The sequence below is a fragment of the Anguilla rostrata genome, chromosome 1 (assembly GCF_018555375.3).
Source record: "Anguilla rostrata isolate EN2019 chromosome 1, ASM1855537v3, whole genome shotgun sequence".
NCBI lineage: Eukaryota > Metazoa > Chordata > Actinopteri > Anguilliformes > Anguillidae > Anguilla > Anguilla rostrata.
Genome location: NC_057933.1, coordinates 72,315,637 through 72,341,372, shown reverse-complemented (window position 1 = coordinate 72,341,372; position 25,736 = coordinate 72,315,637). Strand labels below are relative to the sequence as shown.

The 25,736-nt window shown below is 46.5% G+C and overlaps 1 protein-coding gene across 6 annotated transcripts in view; it reads right to left on the bottom strand.

Moving 5' to 3' along the window:
• Positions 1-2,268: 2,268 nt before the first annotated feature.
• Positions 2,269-25,736, bottom strand: part of pou2f2b (POU class 2 homeobox 2b) — a 63,254-nt gene continuing 39,786 nt past the window's right edge. For 2 of the 6 annotated variants that reach the window (XM_064298292.1, XM_064298300.1), the window contains exons 2-16: positions 20,033-20,098; positions 18,243-18,277; positions 16,965-17,021; positions 15,155-15,274; positions 13,181-13,570; positions 11,999-12,104; positions 11,384-11,475; positions 10,492-10,629; positions 9,934-10,075; positions 9,349-9,497; positions 6,880-7,071; positions 6,083-6,131; positions 3,926-4,067; positions 3,519-3,587; positions 2,269-2,597 (exon numbers count right to left, since the gene is read on the bottom strand). In XM_064298292.1, coding sequence (XP_064154362.1) covers positions 2,510-2,597; positions 3,519-3,587; positions 3,926-4,067; positions 6,083-6,131; positions 6,880-7,071; positions 9,349-9,497; positions 9,934-10,075; positions 10,492-10,629; positions 11,384-11,475; positions 11,999-12,104; positions 13,181-13,570; positions 15,155-15,274; positions 16,965-17,021; positions 18,243-18,277; positions 20,033-20,098 — 1,835 coding nt within the window. In that variant the 3' untranslated portion in view covers positions 2,269-2,509. Of the gene's footprint in view, positions 2,598-3,518; positions 3,588-3,921; positions 4,068-6,082; positions 6,132-6,879; positions 7,072-9,348; positions 9,498-9,933; positions 10,076-10,491; positions 10,630-11,383; positions 11,476-11,998; positions 12,105-13,180; positions 13,571-15,154; positions 15,275-16,253; positions 16,582-16,964; positions 17,022-18,242; positions 18,278-20,032; positions 20,099-25,736 lie in introns of those variants that run through there. The other 4 variants (XM_064298318.1, XM_064298329.1, XM_064298309.1 and 1 more) reach the window with 3 other exon arrangements.

The following is a 25,736-nucleotide window of genomic DNA, read 5'->3' as shown; positions in this document are numbered from 1 at the left end:
TTTTTTTTTGAAAAAGAGGAATCGAGGCCTTTTTTTCCCTATCTCTCTATCCTGCATCTTATTGGTTGGATAAAGGTGGACACTTAAAATAAATAACATGATGACGATGGTGATGACGATGATTGAAAGGAAAACAAACGTTGCGTAAATAAATATATATGGGAAGATAAACTAAATAAGTTACTAATCGAGAATTATACTTTGTCAAAACTTTTAGAAAATAAAAAAGGATGGGAATGTCCAACCATTCTTCATGTGTGTGTGCGTGAGAGAGAGAGAGAGATAGAGAGAGTGAGTAAGAAATGTTAGAGAGCTAAAAGCAGAGGTAGGTCCAGAGAGAGACAGTGGCATGGACACAGACACCCACACGTATCTGAGCTCGGTTCAATAAGAATTATTTATATCTTATTTATATAAGCATCATCTGAATATCCGTGGCAAAAAAAAAAAATTAAAAGCTGTACTGTAAAGTAAAAAAAAAAAAAAAAAAAGTAATAGAGAAATATAAACACATAATGAAGCAAAGAATGACCAGATGAAATGGTTTTGGCGTGGATGCTCGTTGTGTGGTGCGGAGTGGCTGAGCTCTGATCCTGGACGGGTCAGTATTTACAGGTCCTTTGGGTAAAGCTTTTCTCTCCGTATTTTTGGTTTTTGGTTTTTGGTATTTGGGATTTTGGCATGGTTGTCGTTTTTTTTTTTGTCATTGTGTGTTTTTCTTTCCATTTTTTTTTTGGTTTAAAATCCTCTTCTTTCTGTCCCCTGCAGCTTTTTAAAAAAAAAAGTCTTTCGTGTTTATCCTTGCCACCATCCTGTTACACACAGCAAAGTTTTTTTTGTCATTTTTGGTTGGCGAAAGTCGCCACGCGCCTCGTTCCCCTCCCCCAGTCCCTGTTCCTCGTTCCCTTTTTTCCAGAGGAAAGAGACAGCGCGTGTTGCCATTCTTCGTTGACAAAAAAGTCCCACAATGCCTCCTCTCCATCTGTGTAGATAGATCATTTTTTTTGGTTTAAATCTCCCCCTTTCCCCCTTTTCCCTCCTCCACCTGTTCCCCTCCCTCTCTCTCCTCTCTTTCATACTGTGTATTTTTGGCTTCGAAAGACTGAGAGAGAGCGAGCGAAAGCAAGAAATGGAGGGAGAGAGAGAGACAGCTTTGGTTGAAAGGCGAGGTTTTCTAAGTCCTCCTCTCCCTCCTCCTCCTCCTCCTCCTCCTCTTCTTCCTCCTTCTCCTCCTCCCACTGTGATTGGCCCTTTTTTGGTGCGTCACTCGGTCTTGGCTCCTCCCAGGGCGGGCGGGCTGTGCGCCGCCTCGCTGGAGGAGCAGGAAGAGGCGGGGCTGGAGCAGGAAGAGGGGGAGCAGGAGGCGGGTCGGCTTGGGAGGGGAGGACGGGCTTAGGCTTGCCACGGCGGCGCCCGACCGCCCACAACCTGTCGCCCGGCCAGGGCAGAGGCGGAGTGGTTAGAAGAGGGGACGAGCTGGCCGCCAGCTGCCGCCGGGCTGCCAGCAACACTTACGCCCCAAGACTGGAGAATGGGCAGGAGCCACCACTGACGCCAGGGCTGAGCAGCGCGAGAGGAGGGGAGGGAGGAGAGGAGAGAGAGGAGAGAGAGAGGGGGAGGAGGGAGGAGGAGGAGAGGGAGGAGGGAGAGAGAGAGAGGGAGAGAGAGGGGAGAGAGAGAGAGAGGGGAGAGGAGGGAGGAGAGGAGGAGGGAGGAGAGATGAGGGAGGGAGGGAGAGAGAGGGGGTAGAGAGAGAGAGAGGGAGGGAGGGAGGGAGAGAGAGTGTGTGAGAGCAAAAGAGAGAGAAACAAAGAAAGAAACAAACAGTTAACACCCACAGCCTGGCAATTGACTGAGATGGAGGGAGTGTGATAACCAATGAACGTGAGACAACAAGGACAGAGAGGTAAAAGGGCGTAAAGGTTAGATAGATAAATGAAGGCAGCTGGTTTGGCGAGATCACATACAGGAATGGCGTCACACACACACACGCACACGCACACACGCACACACACACACATGCAGTGTATGTACATGGTTGTGAAATGGACATGAATGGGAATGGCATGAACAAAACCAAACCTTCATTCCGTTTCTTACGCACGCTTCCCATCCCTCAATCTTTCTTCCTCCATCTTCCTTCCTCCACTCTTCCTCAATCCTCCCTTCAGCACTTATACTCCAGCTGTATTCATCTTTTTCTCCCCTCCACAATGACCCCCCCCCCCCTTAGAGAGCGCTGTGCTCCCCTCTACATTCTGGGCCATTCTCTGAATCTGCACAGCCTATAAGCGGCTGAGGTTTACAGCATCCTCTAAATAAATAACAAACATTGCTGAAATATGCATTTGTTTTCTTTTGCCTTGTGGTTTCTGCCTCTTTGCTCCTCTTTCCTGGCCTGTCTCGTCTCCTCAGTCCCATTCTGCACTGTTTCTCCCCCTTCACAGTCTCACCTCCGTTTAGTTTGCTACACCACTCTCCCTACAGCCCACCCTCTCTCTCCTTCTCCTCACACACACACACCTTGTATAGTAGCCAGTGGGTTGTTGCTGATGAGAGCTTGGTTCATCCCTGTGTTAACTCCCATCATAGTGTTCCTGAAACACACGCGTGCACACCCAAACACGCCAAAGCACACGAGCAAGCACACACACACAAGTTCACACACACACACACGCACGCACACACACACACACAGACACACACACACAAGTTTGCACACACACACACACACACACGCACGCACACACATGCACGGACACACGCACGCACACACACACACACACACACACATGCATGCACACACGCACGCACACGCACACACACACGCACACACATAGAAAGGCAGGCAGAAGGAAGTGGAATTAGAAGCAAAAACACAGCTGCACGCCACCCTCCCCCCCCCAACCACACACATTTATCACATCACTCAAACACACAGACTCTGCAGCCAGCTGCAGCCAGCGCATGCAGTACAGTCTGTCTCCTGTAGCAGAGACACACTGAAGACAAAGCCCTCAGGCCTGGTTGTGGGCCTACTCCAAAACCAGGCCGCACAGCGAGCGCAACCTGAGGCCTGACCGTCAATCCTGGCTTCCAAAGCATGCTGGTCACATGATCATGCAAACTCATATTTTTAGCGCCATTTTGAGAGTCTGAGTTTCACAACCAAACGAGACTGGACAGACGCGTAAAGCAGTTTAACCAAGAAGACGGACACACAGTTTTATTTCGCATTTCTGCATTGTTCGTGGTTGCGTCTCTATGCTGTTTGGGTTTGAGGAGTGTGCATATGCGCGTGTGTGTGTGCATGTGCACTGGGCAGTAGTATGTTGACCCGTCTGCCTACTTCTCAGTTAGTTTTGTGTAAATGGATGTGTGAATGTGCGCAGTGAGTTGTGCGCGTGTGTCTGCGTGTGTGTTTGGCTTCGTAGGCCTTGCACATCAGCGTGCCTGCGTGCACGCGCGTGTGTGTGTGTGTGTGAGCGAGCACACTCAGCACCCTCTGTCGTATTCACCTCAAGTTTGCAGCGAAATCGGTGATGTAGTTAGACACGTCACCGTTCTTTTTACCCACACGCCACAAGCTGTGAACACAAGAAACCACACACAGTGTTAGGGGGACAGAGCGGCGCTCTGGGGGGGGGGTGGGGGAGGGGGGCGGGGCTCGGGGTCGACCGCCACAAACTGCAGGTGAACCCGAGGCGGCCGCCACTCTGCGAGTGAGCCGCCGGTGTGCGGTGCGTTAGCGCGCACTGTGTTAACGTGTGAGCTGCGTCGTGTTAGTGAGCGTCGTGTCGGTGTCTGCTGCGTTGGCGTGAGCACTGTGCTAGTGTGCGTGCTGTGAGGGTGTTCAGGCGTCTGTGCTGAGGGGAGAGGGGGGGGCGACGGGGCGGCGGGACGGCGGGAAGCACCGAGCGCTCACCCTGTGTTGAGGCCCAGTGTGCTGTGGCTGGGGGGGGCGGGGCTAGCTGTGCTGCGAGGAGGCGGGGTCACTGGGGAAGGGGCGGAGCTGAGGGTGGCAGGACCGCTGGGGGTCAGAGGACAAACTGACGACATTGTGGTCACTGAGGGGGAGAGAGAGAGACAAAGAGGAAGAGGTTAACTGATTAAATGAGAGAGTGTTTAAGAAGAGAGTAACTGACAATCACCCTATTAACTTCAAGTCTTCCTCTGCTATGGACAATTTTTTCTTCATCAGAAGTAGTAAGAATATATTGGGCACAGACTCTCTCCTCTGAAAAAGAAACTAACGGAACAATACTTCATACATGAATAAAGCCTGTGTAGATGAACAGGCAATAGTTGTCATGTTTATTGTAGAACTGAGGAATTGATAGGAACATCTAAACCAGTACAGTAGTGAGTCTTTTAGGAATGGGTACAGCTGCAAAACTGATAATGTTTTTTAAATAAACTAATAAACACATAAGCTCAACTGCATAAATAATATGACTAAAATGAGCACAAAAAGAGACACAGTAAAGGGAGTTACACAAACTCCAAATACTGAAATGTGGCTGGAGTTATGCACTTAAAACCGGTTCTCAGTTACGTATGATTTCACAAAGTGAAACTATATGTAACCGTTCAGCAGAACGCCCCAGGGAGCCCCCCCACGTCAGTTTCATACAGAAGTGAAATTCAAATGTGCAGCGGTGGTGGGCTAAGCTGCTCTACGAGATCAGACATCCTGTCCCCTCTATCCGCCAGACCGCAAATCTCAACACTGCCTCCATTTTACTCATCCTCCCGCCGTTTATTGCTTTTAATAGCCCGAATCGCGGCGGCTGCTCGACGCACCAGACACATTATCGGGGTGAAAAACGGTGACGGTGACGGCGAATGCTATACGCTATTAAATCGCTTCGTCTCTCGGCAAAAAGTTCCATCAAAACTGCGGCCAAATTTTTTATTTTGCATACAGTTGTCTAGAAATGACAGCTCGACATCCTAAGAACCAATTCAGCATTTCATTACTAGACCTTATATCTATAAATGAATGTCACATTAAAAACTACTCACAAGCTTAGCGGCGAAGGCTATGCCTTTTTTTGCAGACTTGTCATGCTTCAGTTAAGTTAGATGCCAACCTACAACGGTATCAGCTGGCAATAATAACCAGAGCTGGTACTCAGAGAAAATTAATAAGAATATAATAAACATAAAAATATTTGATCTTGAGAATTCTACTGCATATTTATTAATTCAAGAGAGCCTTCATTTTTGAATCTTCATCTGGGCCTAGGGTGAATTATGGGTTTTTGCAAATGTATTTTTGCCATGATTGATATATATATATATGAAATCATTTAGTGTACTGTCTTGTTCTAGGAGTGAAAGCCACTTTTAAAAGCCAGTAGAAATCATTAGCTTGCTTGCGAAATTTATAATCTTGAGAGCCTAGCGACAGGTCCTGTAGAATGCACTGTGCAGTGATGAATTGTGGACATACAGCCCAGCAAAGCCAGATTTAATTACATTTTGGTCCACACTGTAATAAGTGTCCACAGTGTCCCAGCAAACTTCACCAACAAACACTACATTTTTTACTGTTAGGAGTAATGCCGAACTACAGTTAGCTAGAGCTAACTAATTTTAGCTAACCAGTAATGCCTTTTCATAGAGATAAATAAAGTAATCTGAATAAAGTAACTGAGGTTGATTTCATTACTGACTACACAAAGATCCTAGTGATATAATCCTAGTAATATAATTTGTATTTTTCAATGGGGTTTGTAGGCACACACTGATACAGCACAGGACTATATTGTGCAGCCGTTGTTTGTTACATTTGGACAATCATCCCAGAGTCTACTCTAATAAGAACAAGAAAAAAAGCTCATCTAACCAACCAGAATATCGAGTCCTTCACCTGCCTGCAGCTTAATGGAGCACATGGACCTTCATTTCTTTGATCTTTTTTCACCAGCAGGGGACTGAATCACTGGCTTAGTACTCACAAATGATTCAGCTATAAAATGAAATGCTCATTTACAATACTGAAATACCAGTAGGCCAGGAGAGAGACTTGCAGAGAGAGAGAGAGAGAGAGAGAGAGAGAGAGTAGAGCGCCCCCTACCTGTTGTGCTGAGGCTGGTGACGGCCTGGGACAGTCCCTGACTGGACATCTGGATGGGGGGGGAGGGGGGCAGAGAAGGAGAGAGAGAGAGAGAGAGAGAGGTAGGTGGGGACAAAAGAGGAGAGAGAGTGAGACAGCGTGCGCGTCCAGTAAGCTCGCATGCTGTGGGATTTCGATTTCGATTTGTGCCGAAGATGAGGTGGTTTGTGGTTAACATAAGCTTCGCAGAGTTTCAAACTGTGTTCTGCCATATCAGTTACGCTCATCAATATCTCAGCCGTGAATTTCGAAGCTGTTGTGTGCTTTTAACAGTTAGCCGCCAACAATTTGCTGTATTGCAACTAAAACAATGGTCACATTCCACCAACCACCACTCCAGTTTCATACTAGCCCGCCTGCAATCAACTACCGCTGTAGTTTCAACATAGCAACTTGTTAGCAATTTACTGTTTTTTTTAAAAACACAGCTTCATAATTCACAGCTTCAAAATTCACGGGAACCACGACGGAAGGGACTTCCAGGTCGGCCGACAAAAAGACTGTGACACGCTGTTCTGTTGCAGGAGGACGGTACCAAGTGCAGAGGACGGAGGGGAGGGAAGAGGGGCCTCGGTTGGTGGAAGTAAAGCCATGCAGGATGGGTGATACCATGACCGGGCAGCAGTGGGGGGGGGGGGTGTGGGGTGTGAACATTTGGTGAACTCTCATCTTGAGGACACACGCAGGGGTGATGTTGAGTGGTCAGGCTAGTGGTTGGGCGCTGAGGGAGGGTTGGGGGGGGTGAGTGCGAGCCATACCATGTGCGGGCTGTAGCAGGGGGGTTTGTGCGTCGCAGGGGGGGGCTGACTGGGCAAAGGGGGGGTGGCGCTGGCAGGGTTGATGCGTTTCTCTTTCTGGCGCCGGTTGCAGAACCAGACCCGGATCACCTCCTTCTCCATGTTCAACTGCTCCGCGATCAGCAGGATCTCCTCTGAGGTAGGCTTCTGGTTCTGGAGGAACGACAGTCACGTCATCACCCGTGCTGACATCATCACAAATAAGGATGCCGTCATCACCATCGCTGTAGTGCTGGCAGCATCGCTGATACTAATGTCATCATCACCATCACTAGTGCTGACATCATCACTGTGATAATGTCATCACCATCACTGCATCAGACTTAGATTGTTATTTCAGTCTAAGCATTAATGTCATTATTGGCATAATTCATTTGACAGTACAATTCTTCAAGGCCCTAATCAACAGAAATCATGCTGAACACCATTCGATTCTATTTTGGCAGACTGCACACCTCATGATTCAATGTTCTAATTAACAACTTAATTAATTAGGATCCTTTGGGGGAAGATATGGGAGCCAATTCTACAGGGAACTGCACAATCATTAATCTTCATTATCAGTGAAATTGCAGTAGGTAGCTCACACTCGATATTACAATCATGGTCAATTAACGTAAAAGGATCACTGCAGAGGACAACAGCAAATATAGATGGTGCACCAACGCAGGATTACAGCTAATATACATGGTGCATTAGCAACAGCATTGAAAATAGTCTGTGTGATCCTGATTTGATTCACTGTTTGCTGTGCATCAGAACTGAAGAGCACAGAGCAGCGCCTGTAGAAGTTGAACCAGTTGATGAATGGATTGGAACACCAGAGACTGTGACACAGCTGGTCTCCACGTTAACACTGATTGGTACTGATTGGAATGGGAAGTCTCAGTCACCATGTCCACAGGCAGAACAGAGTGAACATAATAGGGTTTTCAAACCATACTGCCTTAGCCTTAGCCTGGGGGTGTGTTTGACACTGGGCTAGCTTCCAAAACAGTTCAAAAATAAACAAAAACTGAAATAATATGCATTTTTTTTAATCCAAGAAAGAGAACTGAGCTATCCCTTTAAGTTTTCAGTTCACTGCCTGTTTTTAACAAATGCGGAGAAAATTATGACAGCCTTGGCTATATTATTGTAAATAACTGTGATATGTTCTGTTAGGGGGAAAATTTCCCCTTATACAGCATCTCTCTCTCTCTGTCTGGCTGCAGACAACTCCCTGTAGTCAACATGTTTATTACAGACTTTCGTTCCAACTGTCTGTCATGTTTTCCAGACTGTTAGAAACTCTTAAAAAATGCACGTGACTAACATTTGAATATTTAAATAAAGTGATGGTTGTTTCTGATTGGACAGATGAAGTTTCCCTTGGAGTCAAAAAGCAGCTCCTGTTGAAAACATGGCTCCACAATCACTGCGTTTCCCACGATCCTCTGTCATATCTTTTTTTTTTTTCTTCCAGGGGCTAGTGGCAACAAAGCCTGTGTTTACCCTCCTCAGGTCCAGGGGCAGGGTTTAGACAATTCCACTCTACAAGGGGTGCTCTACCACTGTTGAGTTAATAAAAGCTTAGCCCCAGGCTAATGGCTCCTTTTGGGTTTGGGGCTCTGAACGTTCCGGAATGCCCCTTTTAGCCCAAGGCTAGCGCAGCGTGAAAAGCTGAAGAGAGCGCAGTCTGCTGCCAGCAAGCCGCGTAGCGCCAGGAGCTCCTGTGAAGGCTGATCCGGGGGAGGATGCATGTGCCGGTATACCAGACAACGTGTGGTGCTTGCAGACCACGTGTGTCACGCTGATCAGCTGGAGTGACAGACACCAGAGGTTCTGGCCAGCAGGCCCACACACAGTACAGAGTGAGCCCCAGGGCTGTGTTTACTAAGGAAACAGCCCCAGTTCACTTGTATTGGCACTCTGTTGCAGTTGCACATATCAACACCTTAATGACCCTTAATGAATAGTCCTAATTATCAGGAAAAAAAGGAACGACCTCATCCACAATTTTGCACTAGGAAGCACCCATAAAAACGCAACCAAAAATATGCATGCTCGCACATCTGGATAACGAGACGCCAAGAACTGGATGCAGAGCAACCAGGCGCAAGCAGCGAAGCAGCCACGAGATTATTAAAATCTTTTTTTAAAAATTATTTAAAAATACAGAACCGGAAACAGAGGAGTCGCAGTAAAATCGATTCTGTGAAATATGGCACAGATGTGAATTCCAGGCCGAGCGCTGATCTGGGACCGCTTTCCCCTGGTCCGTATCCGAGCTCTCGTCCGTCGTCGGGCAGGAGGATGAGCTGATCCCAGCGCAGCGCTCAGAGACGCCGCTCGGCTCGGCTCGGCTCGGCTCGGCTCGGCTCGGCTCGGCTCGGCTCGGCTCGGCTCGGCTCGGCTTGGCGCGGCGCGGCGCGGCGTAGCGACTCTCACCGCGATGAAGCTGCGCTCGAGGGCCACCCGCACGTTGGTCTCGATGCTGGTGCGCTTCTTCCTGCGGCGGCCCGGCAAGCCCTCGAAGCCCAGGGAGGGGGAGGACAGGGAGCTGGGGCTGGGCAACGTGCTGTCGATGGACATGGTCTCTGCCGGGGGGAGGGGTGCAGGGTTAGCGCCGAAATCACACACAGCGATGGAGGGCAACAGTATGTTCCTACTGCAGTCATGTGGACTGCAATGGTTTTCACTACAATATTGCTTCAGGCTCTTCATTAAAACAGCACTTATGTGTGTCGTAATTTGGCCAATCCAATTCCACAGACTCTTGTTCTCCAATGAGGTCCCTTTCCTGAGCTCATTTCCACTCTGTGAGGTGCTCTGCTGCTTTTTTCTCTTAGGTCTTACAGTGTGAGAATTGTGTGATGATGTCATACACAGCGTCCCTGCCTTCAACCTCCTCCCCTACTGTTAACACTTCCCCCCCGCCCCCGCCCCCCCGCCCCCCATTTTCCCTTACAATATCACCCCTGTAAGCATTCCCCCCCCCCCCCATCGGTCGCCATAGCTCCCGCCTGCGCTCACCCGCGTCGTTCAGCCACTTCTCCAGCAGGGGCTTGAGCTTGCACATGTTCTTGAAGCTCAGGTTGAGGGCCTCGAAGCGGGAGATGGTGGTTTGGCTGAAGTCGTTACCGTACAGCTTCCCCATCGCCAGCCCGACGTCACCCTGAGGCAGACAGAACACCACATGAGCTCTATTACACACACACACACACACACACACATACGCGCGCACACACACACACACACACACACACACACACACACACACACAGTTATATAGGTATACATTTAAGGAGAGACAGGAAAATATGGGGGAAAAAAACAGGAAAAATAACAGTTGCACTGCCAGGTAATATTGTGCAATTATACACATGAAGCAACACCCACAAATCAACTACAGATTAATATGTGAAGTAGAATGAATAACGAAGAAGGAAGTAGACGGTTAGTTGTATTTCCCACATGGCTGAGCTCTGAATCCATGAGCTCCCAGCTGACTGCCTCCACCCCGACGGTGTGCCTCACCAAACGGTGACCCCCCTGGTGGTGGTGAGTGGAAACAGCAGCGGGGGGGAGTACCTGTGTGAAGCCCAGCTTGATCCTCCTCTGCTTGAAGGTGCGCGCAAACTGCTCCAGCTCCTCCAGGTCGCTGGGCTCCTCGGGGTGAGAGGCCACAGAGGTCCCCGAGCTCACGCCGCTGTCCACACCCTTGTCCCTCTGCAACGGCGAGACAGCATTCAGTGCATGTTCATGCAGGCTATGTCTGTGGTCATTATCTATAAGAGCTTATAACTTATACAGTTTGTACTTTTGTGCTTATAACAGATTACAACTTATATAGCTTGTAGCTGTGCTTTTAACTTACAATTGATTACAGCTTATGTTGCCTGTACATGTTCTTGCAACTGTTTATAACTTATGCAGCTAGACCATATATGTATAACTCATAATCATGACCTATGCAGCTTGTACATATTCATAACGAATAATAGTTTATGACCTATGAGCTTGTATGTATACCTATAAGTTTATAACCTATGCGGCTTATATGTGTATTTATAACGTATAATAGTTTATGACCTAGGAGCTTGTATGTATACTTATAATAGTTAATAACCTATACAGCGTGTACATATGTTTATAAGTTATAACAGTTTATGGCCTATGCAGCGTGTACATATATTTATAAGTTATAGCAGTTTATAACCTATGCAGCTTCTACGAATACTTATAATAATTTACAGCCTATGCAGCGTGCACATATATTTATAAGTTTAACCTACAGGGTCCAAGTTGACCTATGCGGTTGTTCCCTGCACTTGGAACGGTACTTCTCTCTAGGGTTTTCGACACACTTGTTCCTGGTTATGTTTATAACTTTGTTGTACGTCGCTCTGGATAAGAGCGTCTGCCAAATGCCTGTAATGTGTAAGTTATACCAGTTTATAACCTATGCAGGGTGTACCTGTACCTGTGCTTGGAGCCCCAGTCTGGGTGGAGCGGACAGGAGGCCCCCTTGGTTTTGCTGAGGTAGCGGAATTAAATTTGGTGTCGATAGCAGACCTGGTAAAGGGGGGAACGAACACGCAGGTTACTCAGACAGGACGGCCTGGTGTTTCAGGCTCATTAATGCCGGCAGTCTAAATCACATATCGTCATCCTCTGGGCCTTTAAATGTTTATTTATATTATCATACTATACTTTCACGGATATAGGTGTAGGAGTGTAGAGCAGAAAAGAAAAAAAAAAGAAGAAAAAAAAAACATCCAAAGCAAATAAAATTTTTGTTCCAGTGCCAGTATCGCTACAGGCTGAAACAGTAAAACCATTACTTGTAATGTCTTAAAGCAAATAATGCAATCAGTTCACAGGTTGTGTTATCGGAGAGAGGGAGGGCAGGATGAATCAGAATGTGAGGCGTGTGTGTGATGGAGGTGCAGAATGAGATTATGGTGTGTGTGTGTGCTGTGGGGAGCGGATAGGGGAAGGGTGCGGTGATGCAGAGCGCTACTGCCGGCTGCTCTGCCGCTCTGCTGTGCAGGTAAGTGGTAGGGTGGGCGTGTCCCCGGGGGAGCGAGGACCTCACCTTGCTGCCCTTGCTGTGCCTGCGGCAGGAGGAACTGCGCAGGCGACTGCAGGGGGTGCCCCGGCACCAGGACCAGCTGCTGCAGCTGCAACAGCTGCTGAATGTCCTGAGACAGGGAGAGAAAGAGGGAGGGGGAGAGGGAGAGAGAGGGGGGAGAGAGGGGGTGAGGGAAAGGGAGAGGGGGAGAGAGTGGGTGAAAGGGAGAGGGAGGAAAAGAGGGAGAGTGGGTGAGAGAGGGAGGGAGGGGGGAGAGTGGGGGAGTGAGGGAGAGTAAGAGAGAGGGAGAGAGGAGGAGAGGGGGGAGGGAGAGGGGGGAGAGAGAAAGAGAGGGGGGTGAGAGGGAGAGAGAGGGGGTGGGATGAGAGGTGGAGGGAGGCAGGGTCATGGGGGGGGGGGGGGGGTAGGTGGTTAAAATTTTTTATTGATGTGTGTTTAACAATTCCATGAGCAGGGAGTTCGCTTTTTCTTCCAGCTCAAACCGAGGTTGAAATTGGTATGCCAATAACATCATCTTTGCCTGAAGGTAAAAATGAAACACAAACTCATAAATTTCAGCCGAACATTTTCAGCGTTTTTATGGCTAATTCAAAGCTGTCTCACGTTATTCTTTCCACTGAATCCAGTGGCACCTCGGGACTCACTTAGAACGAAGGCTCGTGTTCGCTTTTTGGTGGTTATCAGTGTAGAATATTGAAAGAACTTCAAAGTGAAATGGCTGACCAAGCGCTGACATTTGAGGCCACGCCCACAACAAAAAGAGAGCACACGATTGGTTGACAGCAACTAGAACAAGCCTAGCTACTTTCCCGGTACAATCAGATAACTATTGGCTTGAGGTTTTCTAGAGCTGAATCATAGAGGAACAGGCCAGGGTGTATCATTTTGTTTGTCAAAAATTAGACTGGCAGTTTTGGGTTAAATTCAGACTGAAGGACATGAGACTATTTGACTGGTATCCAAGCACCAGCTAGAGGACTGACTCTGTGAACATTCATTTAACATTCGCTCTAAACGCGCTCATGCATTAGCTTTGAATTGTTTTCTAAAATTAAATCTCTCCCCCTTCGGGTTGAGGTTTAACCAGCCTTAATTCAGCATGAGCTTAAGCCAGAGCGAAAACAGGCCTCTATCTCGCATCAAAAACACTTTGAGTGCAGCGTGGCCCTGATTGGCTGGCCATACCTGGGCGGTGAGCTGAATTGGCTGAGAGAGGGTGAGCTGGGGCGGAGGGGGCGGGGCTTGGGCACCGGTTTGTTCCTGTGTGCTGTGTGCCTGTGACTGCGCTGGCTGCTGACTTTGCTGCTGCTGCTGCTGCTGCTGCTGCGGTTGCTGCTGCTGCTGCTGCTGTTGCTGTTGTTGCTGCTGCTGCTGCTGCTGTTGCTGCTGCTGCTGCTGATTGGCTGCCGCCACCGCTTGAGCTGCGTGGGCTGCTTGAGCTGCTTGAGCTGCTTGAGCTGCGTGGGCTGCGTGGGCTGCGTGGGCTGCGTTTGACTGCTGGACGGCCGCGGCCAGAAGCTGAGCCTGAGCCTGCTGCAGTAGCAACTGCTGCTGCGCAGGCAGGAGCGCAGTCAACTGAGAAAGGAGGGGAGGAGGAAGAGAGGTGTGGACAGAGGAGAGAAGAGGAGAGGAGAGGAGAGAGGGAGTAAAGGGAGGGCAGCAGAGAAAGGAAAAGAAGGGGACAGAGAAGACAGAAAATTACAGCCAAGCAGCAGGGTGACAGTAAACTGTAAGCAAGGGTGAGCTGAGCAAAGGAAGCTAGCTAACTGTCCGTCTGGTCTCTTTTAAAACAGCTCTTGTGTGTCGTCGAGGCCACAGGCTAGCGTTGCTATAATAAAGCACTGTGGGACTTTGGCAGTGGAAAGGTCACCAGTGGAAAGCAGATATGAAACATAACCATTCAAACAGTAAACACAATAGAATATCCATTGAAGTGGAAAAAAAAAAATACAGAGATAATTCAGTCTGGACAAATGGCTACGTTCTCAGGGCAGGGGCTTACTCCAGTGTGAGGCTACCAACGAATGAAATGAACAAATAGCATACACTGCGCATAATGATTATACGTTTTCTATTATGGCCGAAATAATTCTCTCCATTTCATCCAGCTATCTTAATTAGCTGCTGGGCCACATTAAAAAAAAAACCTACTGTTGTTTTAGCTATGACATGTATTGTTTGTGATAGAGAGGCTGGATTTAATCAAGTGGAACACATATGCACGAATGCTCGCTCACACCAAGCGGTGTGGGACTGAAGGAAGTCAAGATGGTGCACATTGTCTCCAGGCGATCGTCATATTCACCCAACTAGGGCTGCACGTTATTGCGTATTTTTACAGCTGGGCAGTGAGGTTACAGACGGTTGTGGAGAATACAGTAGTACATTAATTCACAATAGTTTTTTTTCTCTTTTTTACCCCAACCAAAGACAGAATTTTCTAGTTAGAGTTTAAATAGGTCCAGATGACAAATTTAAATTTATATGCAGGAAAAATACATTCATGGATGTATTTGTGACCCATCAAAAATCACAGGAACATAACATCATCACTATATCCCACAAACTAAAAATATTTCAACCTAAAGATTTCAAACAATGAAAAAATTTATAATAATGGTGGACATCAGTGCAGTTCTGAATTGTATGTTCAATACATGGCTATAACAATTAAAAAAGACATTCTAACATTTCTAATTTTTCATTGAAAAACATGTTATAATTAGCATTCTATTTCCTAGGAAAACAATTAATGGTATACAGTAATTTAGTGACAAAATTTGGTGTGGAGAAACAGAAGAGACAGAAAGCGAGAGGGAAATCGAGGGAGACAGAACGAGATAGATAGATAGATATACAGACAGTCAGACAACCAGATAGACAGACAGATAGACAGACTGGTAGGCAGACAAAAAAACAGACAGGCAAACAGATAGATAGACAGATAGAAAGAAAGACAGACAGACAGACAGGCAAGATAGACAGACATAGATAGATAGATAGATAGATAGATAGACATAGATGGATAGATAGATAGATAGATAGACATAGATGGATAGATAGATAGATAGATAGACATAGATGGATAGATAGATAGATAGATAGATAGACATAGATGGATGGATAGATAGATAGATAGATAGATAGATAGATAGTTACCCCAGCCAACTGACTGCCAGTCAGCATGAGCTGTGTGTGCGGGAGGGGCGTCTGTGTGGGGGTGGGGGCCGGAGCGGGCGCAGGAGCCGGGGACATCTCCCCACACTCGTCCATCTTACCCTGAGGGGAACACGGAGAGAGCGAGACAGGGGTCAGCCACCGTGGGCCTGTACCACACCAAACCGCCGGACCCCCGTGAGCATGCACCACACCAAACCACTGGAGAGCCTGGGGCACAGACATGTCCCAGCATGCCGTTTTTCATTCCCGAACAACACTATGGTTTCTATGGTGTCTCTGATATTTCCTCTGGTTTCAGTACCATAGAATACAGCAGATTCACCGATAGCCTTCCGATGCAGACTGAAAACCCACCGCTTCTGACTGCATCGTGGTTCCTCCCCCATCCCCACCCCTGACACTCTTATCGTAAGTAATTAATTCATATTACTACGACATTTTAAAAGTCTTTTATGGCTTGGCATGCGCGTAGTACTATATGTATCCGCAATTTGTTTATTTATTTTGGTAGTAGGATAGCAGTGTTAGCTCGCGTTTTTGTTATCTTGCATTGTAAGTCAATATGGATCAGAGCATCTGCTAAGTAAGCGCAAATAATTTAAAGCAATTTTGTATATGTCTGCATCCAAAGCATTTAGAACATCCCACACACTAGAGTGAGTTTCGCACACCATCCATACAGTATTAAAATGTGCTAATACACAGGCTAAAATGTACCGTTCAAAATCAAATAAGCCACCGCCGTAGGACAAGAAAGGGGAGAGAAGGAACGACCAGCAAACGTGAAGCTCCACGAACAACACTGGAAATGTTCCTCGACTCGAACCTGCCCGTGTCTCCGCGATGTCAACAAAGAACAACCAGCAATCGATCACGCCCCGGCAGACCTCACTGCACCAACACGCCTGCCGTAACCTGTCCTTATTTCTCGCCAGAAGCAAAGAGCTATACTTTTTTTTTTTTTTTTTTACCAAAGTAAAATAAATATAACAAATCACATAGCTTTTTTTGCTGAAATACGATAGCAGTGTTTGTTTGCTTTGTTTGTTTTGTTTGTTTTTGTTTTTGTTTTTTTTACCATGGTGAGATCCAGAGGGTGTGGCGAGTGGCCGGTCTTGCCCATCTCGGTCTCCAGGACGTTAAAACAATCGAGCGCCGTCGCCATGGTGCTGCCCAGAAGGTCCCCGCCCGTGCCTACCCTCGTCCCTGTCCGGCCCGTTCCGGAGCTCAGTGTCATCTCCCGACTCTAAACGAAACTCGCCTCCATCTCGGCTCGCTCGGCTCTGCCCGTGCGCCCGCGCGTCTGTGCGTCCAGAGGTGACGGGGGGAACGCTAAAGAACTCCCTTCCCTTCCCTTCGCTTAACTTTCACTGTCGGGACCACAGAGCTGGGCGTGTCCAAACTGGTAAGAGTGGAGGTGGAAAAAAAAGCTCTGATTTGCATATTAGTCAGTCTGTATGCAAATTAGGACGTAGCTCTTGCCAGGACTGTTGCATATTTCGAGTACGCGCCTGCGTGAACCCACACACAAACACTCGCTCTCTCTCTCTCTCTCTCCCTCTCTCTCTTTCTCCCACTCTGTCTCTCTCCCTCTCCCTCTCTCTCTCTGAAGATTTCTGTCCTCATTGACCCAAATTCACACGCACGGACAAACACGTATGATGTGATACTGGGCACGAGAACCATTTTCTCATACTATCTGCAGGGACTTCACACCGACCTCAGATTCAAATTCAAACGGTAACGTGCAGACGCGCGCGCCACCGCCGCGCACAGCGCACACACTCACCTTGGCGCTGCTGAGAGTGGGCGAGAGGGAGAAGGGACTGATTTTCATTGGCTGAGCCTGCAAAACAGGGACCAGAAACATCCTATCAGACGGACGCTCCCAGCTCGAAGCTCGCACAGTCACTGCCCAGAAAATTCAGGGGAACATCGACACTGCTTCCTGTTATTGTACAGACTGACTATTAGCAGGGCTGCCAAGGGCAAGCATGTGTGTGGGAGATTTATCATTAACTTTCCATATAGCTGTCAGCGTAACTATACAGTACCCATTGCTACATCCATGCCTGTCATTCTCAGGGTATGTGGAAGCATGTTCTTGCCAGCCTAAAGGCCTAAACTCAATCAAAACCACCAAATATTTTTATATAAAAACACAAGTCACCCAAAAAAATCTAATAACCATAGCTGAATTCAGTCAAATTTTCGAGGATTTGGTAAGGACGCCTGAAGGTTAAGCTCTTAAAGGATAAGAATCCAAGAAACAGGAAAGGGGTTGGCCTGAAGTTGTAATGTCATATAAAAGTTCCATAAATGTCCTGCCCTAGCCATTTGCCAGGGTAAAGTGATTTGTTTGCAAGCAAGGCAGACCATCCCACTTAATGAACGCTTGGGTAAGCAGTTATTAAAAAGCTGTTACGTCATTGGATATTACTTTCATAATAATGCAGTAAAAATAAGACATCAGTAAAAGGTAAGGAATCAGTTCTGCTGCCAAACAGAATTTGGCACTGCGTCCTGACAGCAGCAAGGGTGAGTGGATTCGTTTGGATGGTACAGTAATTTAAGAAATACGGCTACTTAAATAGACGGTAACTACTAAACCTTGAAGACCAGCATTTCAGATTTTTTTTCCCCTCACAGTTCTCCAGTCTCATTCTAGGCAGCAAAACAATTTGGTGATTATTAAAGAAAAGCCTGTGCGTGAAAAAGTTATCAGCCTCACTGTCTGTACAGACTAATTGCCCGGCTGCTGATGTTATACCCCTCCAGTCTCTCTTCCCACAAAACAGTTGAGGGTTCCTTTCATCATTAACAAAATACCTCATTAGCAGGTGAGAATGAAAGAGGTGAAATACACTGAGGAAGGTGAAGGCTGAACAGTAAGCTTGAATGAAAGTTGGCCAGAGCTCATTAGGGGTACTATATACATATTTTTATTATGGATATTAATCGGGTATCACCGTGATCATGATTCCCATTATATCGCCCACCCTCCTCCTTGCATGCATACAACAATTTTGTTAATAATTCATACAAGCGTTTTCATTAAGATACTAACCTGATGGTTGGACTCGGGACCATTTCTCTCTGAGTCTGTGAAAAAAGCGAGAGAGAAAGAGAGAGAGAGAGAGAGAGAGAGTGAGCGAGTGAGAGAGGGGTTGTATTGTCCATAATGGCAGTCAGGCTGAGACAGAGGAACAGAGGGCAGCAGGGCCGGGTACAGCGGGCGTGGCGGGACTGAGCCGCGCAATCCCGCCCTCTGAGAGCTCCATCCTGATAGGCCGGGACAGGGGGGGGCGCCGCCCCCTCCCAGGAGCACGCCCCCACTGAGTGGAAGGGGTGACTGAAGCAGACCAGCGCTCTGTGAGCTCAGACAAGTAGACTGGCTGGCACACGATGGAAGCCAGGAAACAGAGCGGGGGCGGGTGGTTGGAGCGGTGGAGGGGTGGGGGGGTGGGGCGGGGGGGTGTTTGCGGGGAGGGGGGCAGGCATTTTGTAGCTTTGCGCTACGGTAGCCATTTTGCACTTCAACAACCCTCACGATTCGGGCTCTGGATTTTCACCAATTGGATTTTTGGAGCCTGTAATCCCATTAAGATCTGCTACACGCCTCCATCACCGCGGCGACTGACAGCGTAGCGCTGCGATTGGCTGCGACCGCCCGCCCGTTTGCCACCGGACCTTTCTCTTTGCGCTGCAGAGGTACGACGATCCAGAGGATGGCGCTGTGGTTCGGTAACATGCGTTAAGAAGCATTGTGAACGACAGGAGAGCGCGGTGGTGGAAGCACGGGGGTGAAAAGAGGGTGAAATCGTATTCTCTACACCATTCCAGTTGCTTTCATTAAAAATTCATCACAGTTCCTCGATAATTAGGGGCAAGTTTCAGCTTGGTTGTGAAGGGTGTTTCAACTTCAGTAGGAATTTAGTGCTTCGGTACTTCTCTCTGTCTTAATGATAAGTAAAATGGAAAAAAAGGTGCGCAAATTTGCCTAAAAAGAGCATTACTGTACTTTCACGGTACACTCGGGACATTCGTCACTCAAAGAACGGAAACGTGCCTCCGCTGCACCTCTATTTCTGAGAGCGCAGGCGACAAATGAAACCGTGTCACTGGCGCGTCGCACTGAACACAGTGAAGGAGCAAAATGCAAGTGAACGCGTGTCGACAGCCACGAGTGAGAACGGGCACGCGAGAACCGACGTGCGTCCCGAGGCGTCGTCGAGCTGCGAGCCGCGGCCAATCGGAGAGCCGATAGCGATCTCCCGACCGCGGCTTCGCGAGAAGGCGGACACACCTTTCCCATGAAGGACCGAATCGTGGGATACAAAAAACCGCGTGGGCACGCCGAACGTGCCGCGTATCGCGAAAATCTACGAACCGCCGCCCGTAAAGTCATTTGAATGTGCGCACGTGCGCCTTCCAGAACGTGACACGCCAGATATAATGTATTCCTTAAGCGCGGAAACAGATTCGAACCCACGCAGCCCTTTCTGGAAGGGGCGCTCGCTGGAACAGTCGGAAAAAGGCTGACGAGCGCCCAGAGAAAAATAAGCTGAATAGGACGCGCGAGAGCATCAGCAACGATCATAATCTATCGTGGGCGAGGCGTCACTCAAATTAGTCGAGGGCCTCTCTCTCTCTCCGCCTGTCACACACCGAAGAATGGAAACTGTGAGAGGGGAAGATGGCATGATGGCGACGGCGATGTGAAACAGCACACCGACATGCAGACGGAGAGAATGATCTATATTCAGGTACGATCACCCACACACACACACACACACACACACACAGGCACACACAGGAAAACACACACACACACACACACACACACACAGTCCATACCTGTGCTCTCCATTGGAGAGTCTGCCCCTGGCTTCTCAACCTCTACTGGCTTTGACATCCTGATATCTGCAGGAGGGGAGAAAAAGAAGAAAAAAGGGAGAAGGCGTTGATGCGAGTGGGAGAACAGCTAAGCGCAGGACCACACCTTCAATTCCATTCAGTTCAATTCAATTCAATCCGCTTCAATTCAATTTCATTTCATTTGAATAGTGCTACAGAGAACTGTCACAAAGACACATTACAGATTGGCAAAGCAAGAAGAGCAAACACCAGGCCTGAACCCCCCCAAACAGCAAGAACATGAGGTAAAAACTCCCAGTGGGGAGAAAACCCTCAAAATGGTGGCGAGAAAAAAAAACAAAACTTTCCAACCTCAGCATGGACACGGACGAGCGAGAATAGAGAGAGCGACTGCGTGAATGGTGGGCACGGCCGAATCTTTCCTTTTTAGGGGCTCGTTCACAAAACGTAGCTTCAACCGACGATGCTCTCGTCCGCCCGCGCGAGATGAGATTTCATCATCCTCATCCTCACAATCATCCTCACCGCCCAGCACGCTGCTCAGCACGTCTCCAAGGGCCCTGAGCATTTCACCTTTCACTTCCTGACTTCACATGAAGTGAAAAACACCCCCAGATCTCTTCCGTCTCTCTCTCTCTCTCTCTCTTGTTCTCCTTTTCTCTCTTCTGTTCCCCGCTCTTCCTCTCCTCCATCCCCTCACACTCCATCGCTGGCTTCTCCCAGCTCTCAGCGCACACTGTCTGCCACTTCTGTCCCTCCGGTGGACAGCCTGCATCCCAGAATGCCTGGCGAGTCCTGAAAGCTGAAAACCCCACATCCACTGCGTACTGGACATGTAGCGCTGACTGGAAACACAATGCCGTTCATTATAATATGTGTACCATAGTGCTAAAAGCTTGTCATATCATTATTTGACGCCGTTGTTCGCATTTCACTGTAGACGTCCGTAGTGCCTGCTCTGCGATATTAACTGAGCATTATTGTGTGAAGTACGCTGAAAGTCTCTCTGACTAAGCTAAATATTGTATTCCTCCTTCATTGTTCCTGAAGAAGCACCCAGGATATGTGTGTAGGGCCTTCTTAACAATGTGTCCCCCAATGCACATACACACACACTTACCGCCAAACACTCAATTTTAACTGACTAGACCGGGATGTTGTGCACATGCATACACATAAGCCACTTTTCCACCGCATGGTACCGGCTCAACTCGACTCAAATCGACTCGCTTTTGGTACCAGGTACTTCGTTTTCCACTGTCAATGTAGCCGGTCGTCATCAGCGACACCGCATGAAACGCGTTGCTCTGACCAATCAGTGGTCTGCAGTGTTTTCACATCACCTTTTGGCATCGCCTCAGCCCGCTTGGAACCTCGACGGAGGTGATACCAAAAAAGTACCGGGTACCAGGTGCTATCCACAACTTTTGCCCGATGGAAAACCAAGAAAGTCTAGTAGAGTCGAGTCGAGATGAGCCGGTAGCATGCGGTGGAAAAGCAGCGACAGGCACCCATGCAGGAACACACACACATACCCACAAATACACGCACACACACACACAACTGTAACCATTCTGTAACCACACGAAAGCTCGGTGATGAACTATTTCCTACTGCCCCACTACCCCCCATTTCCACAGTGTCACCAAACTGTGAAGTCTGAACGAGCTGAAATGGCTTATATTTTAGCTTGTTCGGGTGCCGAACAGTCTTGTTCTACTGGGCGGTGATATTTCAGGTGCCAAAGCCGTCGTTGTGCGAGCGTGTGATGGCACAGACCCAGACTCATAAATGGCCGAGCACAATCTCAGTAAAACGTCCCCCGTTTGTCCCGGTTCACCGTCTCGACGTGTACATTCCTGCCAACGTGACGTGCCCTCTCATTTCTCTAGCGTTAATGGGAATTTAGAAAACTTGTTTGGCCACACCTGTAAGCAATGCTTCGCCGAGCACTGAGAACACACACTCGAAGAAACTATACCCCATAAACCACCACACACAAAAACAATGTTTATTTAAAACATTAGATATATATATATTATCGTATTAGATATAAAATAATCTACCCAACTGTTTCCAGTTAATACAAAATAAATATAATTATGGGCCGCATTATTATTTGATGTGATATCAAAGTGTCCTAGGCTTGCTTTCAAAGTGCATTGTAATTCTTGATCATTTATGATGTGTATCTTAGCTGTTAACTACAGCATATGCATTTCTATTATTTTACATTCTGCTGCCATAAATTAAAAGTTCAACGATAAAATACTTTAAGCCATCATGAAATAATAATAATAATAATAATAATAATAGGGCCTTTTTTATGTTTTATTCTTCTTCTTCTTCTTCTTCTTATTATTATTATTATTATAAATCAGAATTAGTACTGATATTATAATAATAATAATAATAATAATAATAATAATAATAATTAGTACCATTAATATTATTATAAATTATGCTTGTCACCATGACTATAATCATAACATTACATGAATGTAATTTAAACATTTTTGTTGTCCAGTCATTATAAAAGCTAAATTAAAGGTCTCAGGGTTTTTAAAGCCTGCTTCGACATTCATATATTTTATTTCATAACAGTTTATTGTGCAGAAATTAAGCAATTTGTTATACAAATGTGTATCCTACTAAATTATTAAATACAAGGGAAATTTAAAGTTTATTTTAAAAATAATATATATTGGTAACACACATGCAGATTTACTTCAAGGTTTATTGTTCAGTTTAAGATCGAATTATTTTAGCTTGATTATTGTGATTATTTAAATTAGCATGAGGCTACATTACAATCTACAGTTTACAACATAAAACACTGGGAAATAAAGTGCATATCCACAACCAAACAAACGTAACTATATAATGCAACAAATGAACTATTATACGACTCCGAAACCTACATTGTATGGCCTAGGGTATAACTTCAGTTCAATTGAAAGAGTAATTAAAAAGCAAATTATTTATTAACCGCCTTTTTTTTGGTAAAGATCTAATGAGGTTTGGAAGCGGTCAGGTGCTGTCAGCATCAGCCGACACTGCGTGCTCTGACTCATTTCTGCCGTTCGTTGCAACTTCTTATCACCCATCAACACATTGGGTCAAAATGTTATTCATTTACGCAAAGACTACCAAAATTAATTAATGCACGTTTACTTGAAATCTAATTTTTTTATTTTTTACAAACGGTAAAAACCTAGTAAACAGATTTTTAAATAAGCCTACCCGTCCATCAAAACGCTCACCAGACGTGAGCGGATTGAATTCAGTAACGGAAAAAACGCGAAGACCGAAGTGTTCGAAAGGTGATCTATCGTGTCTGACTCACCGGTGTGTTTTCCACATTGATGTGCATTATTCAGCCGGGCACCTGTACTAGTATATCTCTCACGACCAGACGGAGAATTTTCAACCGCTCACTGTCCAACCGACCACCGACCAACGCAGAGTGTATGTAACGTCTGTTTGGTATCCTAACAGAATTCGAATCTCGAATTGATTCAGCCCCTTAAAATTTCACTTTGAAATTCTCATCTGTAAGAATTTTAACTTTTTTTTTTTTTTTTTTTTAAAGATTTTCTTCTCTCTGAATTTGCATCAAACAAGGTGTCCTTGTGCCCCACTGAAATGACACTTTGAATACTTTGAGTGGCACGGTCCTGTTTTGTGCCCCTTGCTATGTCCTGATGGAGGCAATACAACAGTGAACCAGCGTGCGGTGGAGGACTCAGTGTTACCGATGGTGGTAATCAAGGTATTTCCCCTCCTCTCATTGCGATTGTTACATCGCTGCTATTTCTGGCTACCACCCCCTCCATCCACCGTTCTCTGATCTCTGTCCAAAACCTCCCTCCCCCCCCTTGTGTAATGCCTCAGACACCTGTTAACATCTCAGACTTTTTCACATATTTTCCTGGTTCTATTTAGCGTCCAAATAGTCAATGTGCACGTCCTAAACCTGCCAAATGTATATTTTTGTCTATTTAGAAATAAAACAAATTTCTATTATCTGAGCGAAAGATACTAGAAGAATATACACAACCAATCTGTTCCTTTGCCACTTTACAATACTGTCTACTTTCTGGCTGTTGTTAATTACACCTTTATATTGTCCATTTGTACAGCTATTGATTGTTGTGTCAGGGAGGGAGAGCAAGACTTCAGAAACCATTCTGACAGTCAAAATTATGTTACCCCTTAAACTTCCCATTTCACCTTGTGCATCCTAGGGATGTCATGAGTCACCCCATGCATTGCGCATATAATTGTATTTATATATTTTTTTATTGTATTTTTCTGTTCCTATGGTGTACTCAGAAACCAATGGCAGTTATTGACAGTAAGCTAGGGCAAGGCCAAAAAAATGAGACCAACACTACGATGAAAAAATCTTTCACTGGATGCGAGTATGGGTTTTGAAACAGCAAAGATTATGAGCATAGATTCTCACTCTTTGCTGCTAGAGACAGCTCTAATTTACAGAATGAGCAAGCAGCTGATAGCAAGGAGGAGAAAAGGAATTGGTGAGAAAGACAGGAGGTTAGTGTGGAAGATCGCAATAGAGAGAGAGAGAGAGAGAGAGAGAGAGAGGTCATAGAAAAAAAGTAACGAGGCACACAAAGACAAACATAACTCAGGAGACATAACTCAGTGTCTTGGCTTGGCTCCCACAAGATGGCCACCCTTTTTGTTCACTGTGAAGCCCACAAATGCTGGTTCTGCTTCTATGCAAAGAATTAGTCTTCAATAGCGGTAGACAAGACATCAAAATGCAAACCCTCTTAAACCTGACACCTACCGCTCAGATAGGTACTCTGCTACAGGACATTGTCTCTTTGTCATAGAGGATCATGGGAAATAAAGAGAAACAAGATATGATGCATAAACACACTGCCTCATCATGCACAAATAGGCCAATTTCTGTGCAGTTAGAGGTCTGTCTCTCTCTCTCTCGCACACACACGCATGCAAGTAAGCAACTTCCCTTTTATTGTTGAATATGCAAATACACTCAACGAACAACTAATTTTAACTGACACCTGCAGATGAGGATAACACCATTCCCTCCTTCCTCCCAGCTCCCCCTCGTCTCTCTCTACTCTCCACCGCATCGCAGAGCCAATCGGCTCGCGCGGTTAGCAGTCACCAGCGGTAATGTTGTAGAATCTGAAATATGGCGGACGGCACACATATTGACTGATCAAAGGTAAGGGAAGATGCAGCACGTGACTGGACGGCGACACTGCTCTGCATGATCACTGGGGGGCAGCAGTGAGCTTCAGGCGAAAAGTCCAAGCCATGGTCCACTATGCACATTCATTATTCATGAAGTTCTGCCCCCTTTCGCCGACAGACATGGAATACAGAAAGCAGAGCGCCTGCACTCTATTCATGCTCCGCAAAGGAAATTTTAGTTGTGAATCTACATTTCGATCCACGTGTGTTTTTATCTGGTCGGCAAAAGACAATTTATAAGAAAAGGATACATCATCTATCAATCCAATAGGATTGGGTGACCAATGGAAACACATAGATAGCATATATATATATATATATATATATATATATACATTGTTGCATATTTAAATGCAGTGTCAAATAAAGAATTAAAATGTGTTTGCATGTATGGGCTTCCACTGAGAGACCACAGCAGAGCTTATATAGC